Below are 13917 nucleotides of genomic sequence, written 5' to 3'. Positions count from 1 at the left end.
GCTTAGCACCACGCTGTGCTGCTGCATGAAGTACCCCTTGGTATCTGCAGACTCTGGATCGCCCTGTAACTCCTCCTGCAACACAAAATAACATGTTAGAAAAACCTAACCCCCCCCTCACACCTTGTACCTCCGGCTGCCGGGTAAGCGGAGGGGCGAGACGGCGAGGGACAAAGAGGGCGAAGGATGGGCAGGGACAGCCTAAATACCCATGTCCCCTCCCCCGTCCCCGGAAATGGGTTGGCCGGACGTCTTCCCTGGCCGTGGCCCAGGGACTAGACCGGCGACCCCAGTGCCTTCCTGTGGCACTAAGGCGGCCGCCCTTTTAGGGTGGCTGCTGCGCAACCCCCCCCCCCCGGGCAGCCTTGCATAGTGCCAATATCGGCAACTGTAGTCACATAACACACATAATACATTAATAAACCACACAACACTTTTGTAAGTGGAGAAATATTGCTGCAGGTTTATTAGCATAACCAATATGCAAACATGGTGGGTTATCTTACGGGCGATCCCAGGGCAGGCCAGCCCGTATGCCGCCTGCCCGTCTGATAAGCCTAAATTACACTGTGGCAGTCGCCAATTGGTGCATACCAAATCTTGGGAGAGGCCACCCCTCCCATCCGTGGACCACCAGTCCACTTGCTTACTCACGCCCCCCCGAAAGAGGTGGGCGGAGCTTCTTCTGGCAGCCCCCGGTTGCTCAGACCCACAACCGCCTGTAGGACTAACGGGGCGCCATAGTTCTTCCAGGGGACAACACTAAGACATCCCTGGGTATCCTGGCTTAGCACCACGCTGTGCTGCTGCATGAAGTACCCCTTGGTATCTGCAGACTCTGGATCGCCCTGTAACTCCTCCACAGCCTTGGGAGTGGCCACCGTCACTACCAGGGCCCCCCACCAAGGTAGGCCTATTTACTTACAACATGCTGATAACCGGGCCTCTCCCAGGTCCAGCCAAACAAGTCTTATTCCAAACAGGACCGAGGGCCAGCATGCCCCTTCTGGACAGGTGCCCCTATCCTTTCTACCTCCCCGTGGATTTTTAACTGATCTGACCTGAAACCAATGCTTAGGTGTTGATTCAGTGTTAAAATAGCCTGGCTGAAGGCAATACCTATAACAAGCCACTCCTGCCAGGAAATGCCAATGCGGGTGGAGGCAAGAGTTGACAAGCCCGCCTTGCTTCCTCTATCACTCAATTATCTGAGTCTCGCACTAGTCGGAATGTGTCCGTCGCATTCCGTTAGCCACGTCCCTGAGTGACGCCTTGCCTTCCCCAAACTTCTACTAGTTTACCAGAGATCAGACAGGACAGAGTGAACCAGAGAGGAACCAAAGTATAAATACCTCTCTTCTTTGAATACTGGGAATGCCAAGTGTTCTTCTAACCTTTGTCGCCCCATTGAGTTTAATCCAGGCGTTTCCCCCAGACACATGGACCATATCGCCCCAGTTGGAAGACAACTTCCACGACCTGCATAGCTGCCAGCCAAGGCGATGGGGCGTGAAAAATAGCACCTGTTGTTACTCGACTCCATGGTACTTGTTTCGACGACCTCAAAACTGAACTGCTAAGTGGACCGGCCCGGATCTGCACCTGTGACCCGCGGTAGAACCCAAGCCCCTTTCCGTTCCGACACTCCACCTGCCTGTGAACTTGCATCACAGGGCCAGCATTAGGCACCAAGACCCATACCTGGACATGCCGGAGTTGGAGCACACCTCTAAACGGTCTGCCAACCGGTTACCCCTAACGTTGCAGTCCGGCAATTCGCTGACCACTCCCAAAGTGACTGGCTTACTGAAGCAACTCGTAACATGCCAGCCATAAATAATGCAACTTAACTATGACTGCAAAATGTGCTCTGATAGATGTCCGCATAAGTGCTCCATCCCCCCATCTCCAGCACAACAAGGTAACCCGCACTCTCTTGGGAATAGCTCAAACCTGCGCCAGCTCACAAAGTGCCTGTTCACGTGTCGCCAATGGCCTTATGTTTATAACTGACGGTATACCAGGAATAGTTGAAACTTAGCTGGTTCGCAGCTTAGTGCCCGTTGCACCATAACTGGTACGTCTTGGCCCATCCGATTCTGGCTACAAGGCTTTGGACATTGCCATCTCCCGTCCCAGGCGAAGTGAAGGAAGCTATCCTACAACCCCAGTGGGACGCTGCAGGTGCCGATGCTGGACTACTAGCTCCGCTAAACTAGACAGGGAGTGGTCCAGGACAAAGAGGTTGGACCACCACCACCCCCATACCCCGCCAGTGAATCGGTAAGGAGTGCTCTGCCAGACCTGCCCCCAAGCTCAGCGGAAACAACGAAAGCAGGATACGACAAAAGGAGGGAGTCCCTGGAAGTACTTGAAATCACATACTGGCCAACCAGATGTACCCCTCAGACAGGTACCAAAATCGCTTTGGATATGCGCCTCCCTCAGCACAACCTTTCATCCTGGACCTACCTCCACATGACGTGTAATTGAGCGCGCTGTAACCTTAGGGGTCTGCTGGCTCTGACAACGGAGTGACAGGATGATGCCTGCTAACCTGCCCCCCAAACTCCCAGCACACCCATGTGTGCGAGCTAACCACCCATGTCTGCCGTATGCCAACCCAAATAATGCTTACTTCCCCTTGATCGAGATGGGGCAGTCCTGTCCAAGGAGTATGTCTTGACCATACGCCTCCTGTAAGTACCTATGCATTGAGTGCCTGAATAGTTCATAGTACCTGGTGCAGGGGTGTGGAATTTAATAAAATATCTACTTGTCCATGGGGCAGGTTGCTTCATAAATCTACTTGTCCTGTAACAAAACCCACTGGTCTCTTTTGTGCCATGTAATGTAGCGACAAATTACGGCAGCAATCTCATTATATAAGAGTTCTGCTATAGCCTCTCTAATTATGCCAGGGCTCGTACCATAGTAGGGTTGAATACTAGCAATTCCCTCATGTTGCTACGTTTCTGCAGGTCTACATACTGGGGCTGTAGGTAGTGGTAAGCAATAGTTCAAGGGTTGGAATGCGCTTTTGAGTCTGTGCAAACCTACTAACTTGCATGTTTTAAGGGTTTTCACCAACTCTTTTCCCATACTAAAAAAGGTTTGAAATTTACTCCTGGCAGTTGCAGACGTAAACATTCTTCAGGGTAGGGAAAAAAAGTGGTTGGAGGAAAAGGGAACTTGAAACGTTCAGATTTTCACAGGAGCAAATCTACACAAGCACATTTGCTCATGCTAAAATGCAGTTCACAAATATTTTCCAGGAGTACTATTACTTGGCCTACTACTGTAAATTCTTGTGAATTCACGTAGACTGTATATATGCACTTAATGCATGGATATATACCATGGATGCACTTTTGAGACTTTAATAATTGGGCCTCTAATTAGGCCTGGGGTTAACCATGACCTTTTGTATTTAGTAAAATTATGTCTCTCTCTCTCCTTCTCTCGGTCTATCAGCTGGCTTCACTGAGTGACAGTATACTGCTCTATTACAAGGAGCATATTGGCACACAAAGTAGTTTTGTTCAGTGCCTGGAACTCCTGTGACAAGGTGTGCTTTGAGACCAGAAACAGTTGTTTGCTTTTGCCAATGCTTGTTAGAATGGCAAGGGCCCTGCAGCTCCCACACAGATAAGGTTTTACAATAACCATGCCTAAACATGTCTCGCATTGACAAAACCAAAAGCCTGACCACCAATTTCAGACCTACTGGCTTTGCCAATGCTCGTTTATTTTTGTTTCCCACAATCTTATTTTAACTGGTTACACTGATTTTCCATTATGAATATTTTTGGGAAATACAAGCATACATCAACTGGTTACTAAATGATGCTGCAAAGATATGGTACCTAAAATCTTACAGTAGTATAGCAAAATATTTTTTTCCTACTTGCATTTTTTTGTGAACATTTCATTTTGAAAGCAAATAATCACTGTTGCTTTCAAGCTTCTGCAAATATTTGCATATAAGAGAGCATTCTGGGAGCATTATACATAGCCTCATATTACTAAACTTAGAAAATGTGTGTACACGTTTATACTGGAACCACCGTCGGTAGTGCAGGCAGAGCTGACATTTACTTTTAGTGCTCACCCTAGTAATAAAGGCTTTGCATTAATGAACCATAAATACGTTTGAACAGTGTTAACACATGGACACACATTACCTTAACTGTAGACAATGCCCTTCCTTGATCCAAAATGTGGTATTGTAAACTGGCAGCTAAAGGGTTTGTGCTGTAGGGGGTTGGGCCTACTTGTCTCAAGGACAAAATAGACATGAAAACTTGTTGCCCTTGACCCCAAACAATATGTCCCGGGCGTCGGGCTATAGGAATTCCACATCCCTGCTGGTGATTATAATAACCAATGGCAGGTCTAACAGCATCAACAGGCATCCTCAGCTTACAATAGGATTGTTGGAGTAAGGGGATCCAGTGAGAATAAAGATATGACAGCATCCCATCTGACCAACCGTGGTGGGAACCGCTCCTGTATATTCTAGTAGAAAAGGTCTCTGTTAACCTGGCACTGCCTGATGTGTGTGACCTAGGTACATGGTCCCTTTGCATGGCGGCCTGCCAGTGAGACAAACATCCAATCCCCGATAAGTACCACTACCTGCCTACGCTACAATCTTGCCTGACATTCCTTCATGCCCAGATAAACCAAGCGATAATTGCTCTCCTCCGACACTTGACCCGACCACACTACAAAACCCACACAGCGAGAAGATGCGGCCTGTGACCTGCCCCAAAACTCACGGAATCATCATATGAGCCGGATGATGTGCGAGCTCGCCACCAACCTCTGTCAAAGCCTGCCAACCCCACAAGTATTTGGTTCCCTTTTGCTCAAAATTGGGGGGGGGGGGCAGGGAGGGGCAGTCCTGTCTGGAGAAGTGTGTACTGGAGGACATGTGTCCTAGAGTACCTAATATTTGGGTACCAATGTCAGTACCTCAAGTACCTGGTGTGTTTAATACTAATAACAGGTCTAACAACTCAATCAGAAACTACATGCCGTCCATTTGCCTCACGGCACAGGGCTAGTTGACACCCCCCCCCCCCGTCTTAAAACCATATGTGACACACAGGGAGATTAGAAGTCCGGCTAACCCCAATCTGACAAAGAAAGACCCACCACGTGGCTGTGCCCAGAAAACCACCATCCCGCATCAAACAGGCCCGATGTAAAGACAACAAGAGCCTACACTCTACACCCGCGGATAACCCCGCAAATAACCAATAGTTTAACGATCGAATAAATAACAACTGACATCCTTTCAGCATCTGAAGCCATAGCCAATTCAGAAGAGACCTGGGGCGCCAAGACATCGGTGCAGGCCTCGTCACCTATGGTTTGTGTGATCTGTGCCCACTTTAGTGTGAGCCAGGGCCCGCGAAGCATACTTTCTTCATGGTCGGTAAAGCACCCCAGCTGCTCCTTGCCGCTGGGTCATCCTACTGTAAGGAGCTCTAGTGAAAGACCCGGGAACATAAAATCTCCCTCAACACTAAGCTTAACTCTTTGCTTAGCATAGGTGCTAAAGGATAAGTGACACCTTCCACCTGCTCCCGGCCACCGCGGTGAAGAGTGCCCGGAGCACCCGGCTAATGTAAAAGACACCGACGGAACCGAGGGAGCCCTGCGCAAGCTTCAATTGTTAACAAGAGTTACAACTGGTCTGCAGGGTTACCCAGCTTGCTCAGGCACTGGCCGTGGCATACAGACCGGCCACCAGCACACCGAGCATTTACTAGGTGATCCAAGGCCACTCAGTCTCAATTGCAATGGAACAAAACATTGCAACCAAGTCCCCCAAAACCAGGTCCAGTTCCCTGCTGCGGCACGAAATACTATCGATCAACCACCCCTACTGAGGCCCCGCAACCAAGGCCCCAAAACCAGGTCTAGTTCCCCTGCCGCGTCACAAAATACCATCAATCGACCTACCCTACTGAGGCCCGGCCAGCCCACGAGTCGGGGCTGCAGATGTACTGTTCCCGGGGGCTCACCTTGGCTGCCAAAGCACAAAATTGCAGGACAATAAAAAGGTTCTATCAGCCACTGCGGCTAACAAAGCCCCATAAACTGGCCACAGGACCGCCCTAGGCGAATGACTGGTCCCCTACGAGCCTGAAGAATGTGTGATTCCTCCTATCAGCCAAGTCACTTGTGATTCCCGGAAGCCTGTACTCCTTGGCAAAGCACCCCTGGGACAAACCCACAGGGCCCGACCAAGACGTGGACAAATAACTACCCCTAATAACTTCCCTCCGGCTCCCTCCATAATCGCCCCACCAGCCTGCTGAGCGGGGGAAATCATGCGGGTTGTTAATGAGGGGGCTGTGTCCTCCTAAACTTGAAACTGCACAATCCAGATGACTAAGGTGCCAGCCTGGGGTCGCCTTGCCTGCATCTCGAAAAGCTTAAAGAGCATCCATTAAGTTTGCCTTTCCATACTGGAAGCATTCATAAATACAACATCCAGGGACGAGATCCCGATACTGAGATCCAGTCATGCCGGCCAAACTCCACTGTGGCCCACATCCCTAGGACACTCGTGGCCCGACCCAGTGATCTATATATTATATATTTCAGTAACTGAAAGAAGCATCCCGGATCGGCAGAGTGATATTAGCTGTCTCTCAAAGAACTGCTGAGCATAACAACAAGAGCTAAAGGTTTCCGTGATCTAAATGCTGCCTTACTGTCAAATTCAGACTCCTGAATGAAGTCACTGCCGGCTAGAAACATGTAGAGTGATGTATGTCCTGCAGATTAGCTATGAGCCCATGCCTCCCCCAAGACCAAATGATGCCTGTGTGTTACACCGTTGTTTTATAGTTGTGCTGCGTCGTGAAAGACCAAGCACGTAGCACATCACAGACTGTCTTATGCGTAGTTCTAAATTATTACCAGCAATTTAATTTTGACCAATTTCCAAGAGTGGCCTGTAATTATATATTGTTCAAACACTGCGGGGGCGCCCAGCCTCAGAGTACTTGCTCTTAGTCATCCCCCCCCCAGGTCGCCCAACTAGTCGGAACTCGAGGTCACTGCTCCCATCGTGGAGCTCCCACCCAAGGACTACTCTTTGCAGTGCCGTGCCCGGCAGCTCAAGCCTCTCCGCCCGTGCAACCACTGGTTGGGGCCACGGGATGAATAGAAGGGTGTGTGGGGGGGTAAATGGCCAGAGGCGAGACGGCGAGGGACAAAGAGGGTGAAGGATGGGCAGGGACAACCTAAATACCCCTGTCCCCTCCCCCCTCCCCGGAAATGGGTTGGCCGGACGTCTTCCCTGGCCCAGGGACTAGACCGGCGACCCCAGTGCTTTCCTGTGGCACTAAGGCGGCTGCCCTTTTAGGGTGGCTGCTGCGCAACCCCCCCGGGCAGCCTTGCAGCGCATTCGCTAGGCTCGACCTAAAAACTGCCAGTGCTCAGCACTGGTGAGACCCAGCCCACTTAAAGCCCTGTTATTAAATTAATAACGAATTGATGTTGTGGTCATCTCCAAATGAACCAGACCTCGCCACCTTGTGGCAGACTGTCACACGCACTGGTCTTAACAATTATGTACTGGCCAAGCACCGGAAACCATAGGCTCAAAATTAAGCACTGTAACAGACATGCCAACCCTCCCGATTCATGCGGTTGACTACCGATTTCAAGGCTAGTCTCCCGCCTCCCGATTCCTGCAAGCAAAAACCCTATTTCTCGGGGTTTCAGCTGATGGGGCCGGGTATTGTGTAACATGCTAATTCTTCCAGCAATAGTCAGAGTGGCGATGCAGGGGCTCTAGAATGGGTGAAAAACCAACAAAGCCTCATTAACAAGCGAATGGTCTTATAAAGACCTGGGAAGTACTCGGGCGGCTTGGGAAGCTGTTTCAGCCCGGGCTGCCACACACGAAGGGATTGGGGGGGGTATGCACTGCCAGCAACCTGCCAGGCCAGTGCACAACACTTGCATCACCCTCTCTCTGCCTGCCATTGCGCTCCATGCTTCTGAAAGGTAAGAAAAAAACGTGCAGTTGCGTTTCAAATGCCCAGTCCTGCAGCAGCACACTTCCAAAGCCCATACATGACAGTAACCCGATTCTCCCGATTATTTTTTTAAATGTCCCACTTTGCTCTTCTGAAATGTATGCTATATGTAGGGACAAATGCCATCCCAAGAACGTCCTTAGAAGCAGAATAACAGTCCCGTGTTATGGGGTGAACACCAAAAAATAATAAGTGCTACACTCTTGCTGCCTGATAGCCCGTTCCTGTGGCATTTGCATATTGTGTTCTTAGATGTTTGCGCGACACTATGAATAATCCAGCAACATAGTATCCGTGACTTTGTCTTGGTCGCATTCAGAATCAGAATTGAATGTAGGTAGTCTAGACTTTATAGCTTAAACACTGCTAATATGTTGAGACGCCATTAGCACAGGACACGCATTGGCGTCATACGCACGTTGACGCTTTCTTGGGACTGCTGCGCAGCGTGAGCCGGAACAGGAAACCATCACTGACGGCCGGCGCCGGGGGAGGAGGAAGAGTAGGGGGTGGCATAACGCTTTAACGCCAGGCGACGACAGCGTTAAAACATATAAGGGCAGGTGGTGCCATCTTTAAACTGTCCCACCCCCGAACCCCCTCCCGTCTCCGGGGAGAGTCTTGATACAGACCGAATGAGCGGGGAGACTATCTATTAAGAGGCACGGAGTATTAACAAAGAATACTTGACGTCCCCCTTCCTCTCGTACTGTCAAGTCGTGACGTCATTGACCCCAATAGAAAGCGGTGTCGAGACTGAGAGGCGCGTCACAATCCCCCCCCCCACTTTAATCCCGGGGGCTCGCCCCTCAATAGTAAACCCGATCGTAACAGGAAAAGGTCATCCGAAGGGGACACGGTCCGGGCAGCATACGTCCCTGGAGCCTGTCCTGGTGGTGTGACAGGACTGATCAACGCTCCACCCTATTCCCAAGTCCTATGTTCCCCGTGTTCGGGGGTTAGCGGCCAGGATGTGAGGACCTCTCGTGAGTAGTGCGGACACAGCACAGGTTCAAAAGGGCTCGGAGTCGCCGCGCTCCCCATGCCGGGCGGCGCTGAACTGTTGCCCCTACTGGGGGGTGGCCGGCGGCATCGGGTCGTTGTGGAGCGGGGGAAAAAGCTTAAGCTTAAGAAAAAGTGGGGAGGAGGGGGTCGCCGGTGGCGGTCGGATCGGACCCGGTCACCGCTGCCGCCGTTACCGCCACTGCTGCCCCCGGAGGCCTTCGTGCGCCCGAGGGAACGTCCCTCTCTCCTTCAGCCTGACTACATCCGTGCTGCCGCACAGATCCAGCCGCCGGTTTCTCCACCGCCGGTGCCGCCGCAACCACCGCCACAGTACGACGACGTGAGTTCTCAGTCTGAGGAGGAGGAGGGTCTTTGCGAGGCTCAGAGCCCGTCCCCGGTGTCCTCCCCTAGCCGCCCCCGAGCGGCTTTGCCTTCTCTGTTGGACTGGGAACCGCTGCAACGGCCCAAACCCTTTCACTTGACCGCGCCCGGGCTGGCGGCATGCAGCAGCCCCTATGGCCTAACCAGCATGGGATATACTGGGACGCCGTCCCTGCTGTCTGGACTCGCTTCTCCCGCTGCCTTTAGGAGGAGCCCGGTCTCCAGCAACCTGTACGGCACCACCCGCTCTCCTAGCCCCTTCCAGTCTCGCTACAGGCGCTCAAGAAGCATCAGCCCCATGGCCAGGTAAGTGACATCAACACATACACGTGCTTTCATAGACTTCCTGTTTCACAACCTGTCAGCTTGTACTATCTACCTTCACTGCTCAAACCATAGAAGATTCGTACAGATATGAGTTTCTGAACCAGTAAAACCTTTTAACCTGAAAACTGTGCTGCCGTACTTAGACAAAACATCGATTGCCACAACCCTGAATGCCCCACGCGTTAACTTCACGCAGCGTATGATGGTGATCCAAAACCCACCTCCTACATTGTTTTTTAAGGGCCTAGTTCTGTTTTTTGACAACGTTTGCGTTAGTTTATATTTTTAACCTGCCTTTCTGCCTTTAATTTTCTATATGCTTGGGAGTTACGTGAAAAGTCATGGTTTGTTTTGTTAGTCTCATTTGGGACTAGCTCATAGCTAAAACAGAGAATCCCTGTTTTATAAATCTGTTTTTCTTTTTTTGATATCACTTTACAATTTCTGTAAAGTCGAATACCCGTTTAATCGGATTGCCCTCAGTGGCTAGTTTATTCCAAAGCTTATACCTTGTCGTTAATGTTGATTGCTGCGTTTTGAAAATCGGAAAATTGATTTTATTGCCGAGCAACCTTTTTGAGAGATAATCTGTACTAAGATTGAGGTGTCTCAATGGGAGAAATAGTAGCATTATCTTCTGTTTCAGTGGAGTAGGCTCGGTATCTTTATATTACCACTCAAAACGCTATACAACATGACTTTTGTTGCTGGGTGTAGGTTAAGGGGTTGTGAAATATTGTTTACAAACTTTTTTGGATGGGAATGGCGTTCATTTGATACTTTTTGTTCGTTCCCAACGAGAATAAAAAAAGAGTTTTTAATAATTACTTTACAGTTCTCTCTAAAGTTCGACCGAAATGTATATGGACCGCAGGTATGGTCTTTTGGGTTGATAAAGGTGGCTGATGTCAATGTACTTCCGTTTACATCAGTGGCTGATGTAGTGAAGCACATCCCAAAAGCTTGTACGATGTTTTCACGGTGTATGTATGAATCATGTTTGTGTATGAGAATATTTATTGATGTGCGGTGTTCACCAATCTCAATACATACATTTATATTTGGGTCCTGTTAGCCAGTATTTCACAACGTAAAATACTTGCCCGTGTGAACAAAGTCGCACGTATTACGAACATGGCGTATCTTTTCATTTGATTCATTCATTCATCCTGCCCCCAAATATTTTCTATGAATACACAATTATGACGTTTCAGCACTAAGGAATGGTCCAATAGTTAACGTGCTTTGTCGGTTTCTCAGGATTTCTTTTTTGTGTGATCTGCGCTGCGCTGGAGTCTCGACTCACGTGAATATCCCACAAGTGCAGAATAAGTGTCTGCTGATCTTGTGCCCTCCTGTTTAACTTTTGGGTGAATCATTATCAAACGCCGAAGAAATCTACGCATGCTTGATTCCACCTTCTAAGGTCTTAGTTTAGGGTTTTCTGTTGTGCGTCCTTAACTATTTCAACTCAATTATCGAGTAAAATGTTCTTTTCACATCAAGAGCCTAGCCATTGTCATCAGTTAAAATTTAGGACTTGGTGGGTGGTCTTTAAAATGGGCGTGGCCTATGTAATTATAGGCGTGGCTCAAAACAAAGTACATTTCTGTGATTTGTAGTGTGCCATTCGACAGGTATTTTTGTTTTCTCTCTGATCTGTTATTGCATCCAGATATAAAACAGAACAACTGACATACATCTAAAACACCTCGAGGCGTGTGCATGTAGCATGGTTCTCCTTAGGAAACAGCCAGACGAAGTGTAGATTTCCACAAAAGTTTATTCAGTATCCGGACCCACGCCAGCCAGCCAGAGCAGTCTGAGCCAACATTCTTACAATCTAGAATTACTAACACACATTCTAAATGTAATATATCACATATTTAAAGATACAATACCCTATAAATAAACATAAGAAAACATTACCTACTCCCTTATTACACCCCCCTTTTATTAATGAAACAAAAGCACAATCAATGATACACATATTCTCTGGAATGAACAGGAGCAGACCTGATACGTCTACTACCCCTATGCAAGTTGTCAGCTTCACCTCCAGAAATGATATTATCATTTGCAGTAACCATACTTGAACTAGAACTCCTACAATTGTGTCCTCTGTCAGCATTTGTAGTGAGAGGAGTTTCCTCATGCGTTTCACCTCTTTCACTGTGAACAGAGTGAGTAATTCGTCCAAAATCAAACCAATCGCACCCTGTAAGTCCTTCCTTATCTTACAAATCACTCATTTTTTGACGAATTATATTGGCTTGTTCATCACTTACTTTGACCAAAGCATTCTTGTTCCACCATCCTCTGTTTTGCAGAACAGCCATACTGGCTATTTTCAATACCTTAACAGGCTCTGAAAATTTAGATTGCACCTTGCTAACTTTAATAGGTTTTCGGATAAGAACCCAATCACCCACCGCTAAGATGCCTTCCTTAACATGCATACGCTTGTCATAATTCTGTTTGTAAATAGTTTGCTTCTCTCTCACATTCTCCTGCACTTCCTGTAAATCAAGATTGTGAGACTGTCCTACCTTGTCCAATAACCACCTTGGATTCAGAACCGATAAAGGTTTTCTACCCCTTAAGAGAACATAAGGCAAAACATTTGTAGTACTACGGGGCGTAATATTATAATTCCGAACCTTGTGATGTAAATATTCAGTCACTTCCCATTTGTTGGCAACAGCCGTTTTTACACCTTCTTTTAACAAACTGCTTGCCCTTTACACAAGACCATTGGATGCTGGACTATACAATGATGCAAGAATATGCTTGATGTTGTTTTTTCTAAAAAACGTGTTCATCTCTTCAGATACAAAATGCGTCCCATTATCTGTAACAATTTCTTTAGCCATACCTTCAATAAAAAACAAACACTCCAAGAAAGAGAGAACCAACCTGGTATCTGCATTTTTGACAAAAGCAAAATACAACCACTTTGAAAAATAATCAGTGGCTACAACAAGATATCTTTTGTCACCACTAAAAACATTGAGCAAGCATTGGCATAGCCAATAGGTCTCGCCTTTGGGACCTTATAAGTGTTTAGTTATCCAGCACAATATCCTTGGTGCAACATCAAGTGTTGCATGGCTAAAAACTTATAAGGTCCCAAAGGTGAGACCTATTGGCTATGCCAATGCTTGTTTAAATGTGTTTTTAAATGTTTTTACACCCGTGATACAATCTCGAGCATTGTCTTGGGAGGCCCAAACATGTCCTTGGAGGGGCACTAAACTTAAACTTAGCAGTGGCATGCATGATTTCAGTCAACTCACCGGTGGCAGTCGATTTGCACTGAAACTGACCGACTAATTGCAAAACGTCATTGCTTTCCAGGGAAATGTCATATTGCTGGGTCAAGTCACGTGTCCCTTGCCCTCACCAGTCAGTGCAAACGCTGCAGCAAAACTGCCAATTGCTCCAGCTACGAGTCCATAGCATGTAACCTGGGCCTCGGGGTTGTCCCAGACACACAAACTTATGCTGAACTACAACGCCCCCACCCCCCTCACAGGGGACAGAGCCTGGTCGCAGTGACGTGATGATTTCAGACCACCACTGCAGTGCAAACATGTCAATGTGCAGAGGCCGTGTGTGTAATTAGTCTGAAGTGATGGGCACGGAAGCCCCCTCAGTGCTTCAGTTAATGGGTCACAAGGGTCTTTAGCCCTGAGCTGGTGTAAACACTAAAACTGACAACATCACCTATAGCTGTATGTAGGGGAAACACATGGACATTGGGCTAATTACACTATTTCACTGAAGTGGGCTCGCAGCTGCATCCGCGCTGTGACTTTTCATCACACGTTCGAGTTTCGGGGATTAAGAAATAAAGACACCAGACGACACATGAATAAAACCTTAGTCTAAACCCAAGAGCCGTTAATCATTTAAGTTTTAAACATGCGGTGGAATACAAGTTCTTATGAAGCGATTGTACCCATTCGAAAGTCAGTAGGTTCTTCCTCGAGGGTCGCATCATTTCAGCACCGCACGAACATGAATGGTTTTTTACCTCCGGGGAGTTCATTCTTGGATACCTGTAAAGGCAGTTTAGTACCAGGCCTTGCGCGCGCCCCAGTCTCGTGCGAGGTTTGCTACTGATCCATGTTGGGTT

At 48.2% G+C, this 13917-nt stretch overlaps 1 protein-coding gene across 3 annotated transcripts in view; it reads left to right on the top strand.

Annotated features, from left to right (window-relative positions):
- The window catches only part of CDK13 (cyclin dependent kinase 13), an 807643-nt gene that overhangs the window by 154322 nt on the left and 639404 nt on the right, over positions 1–13917 (top strand). Inside the window, exon 1 of one of the 3 annotated variants that reach the window (XM_085607433.1) lies at positions 8512–9758. The exons of the other annotated variants lie outside the window; for them this stretch is intronic. Within the exon in view, the coding sequence (XP_085463559.1) occupies positions 9109–9758 (650 nt within the window). The 5' untranslated portion in view covers positions 8512–9108. Of the gene's footprint in view, positions 1–8511; positions 9759–13917 lie in introns of those variants that run through there. 3 annotated transcript variants of the gene reach the window in all.

The sequence above is a fragment of the Triturus cristatus genome, chromosome 5_2, assembly GCF_964204655.1.
Source record: "Triturus cristatus chromosome 5_2, aTriCri1.1, whole genome shotgun sequence".
Classification (NCBI taxonomy): domain Eukaryota; kingdom Metazoa; phylum Chordata; class Amphibia; order Caudata; family Salamandridae; genus Triturus; species Triturus cristatus.
This window is presented reverse-complemented; position numbering and strand designations above follow the sequence as displayed.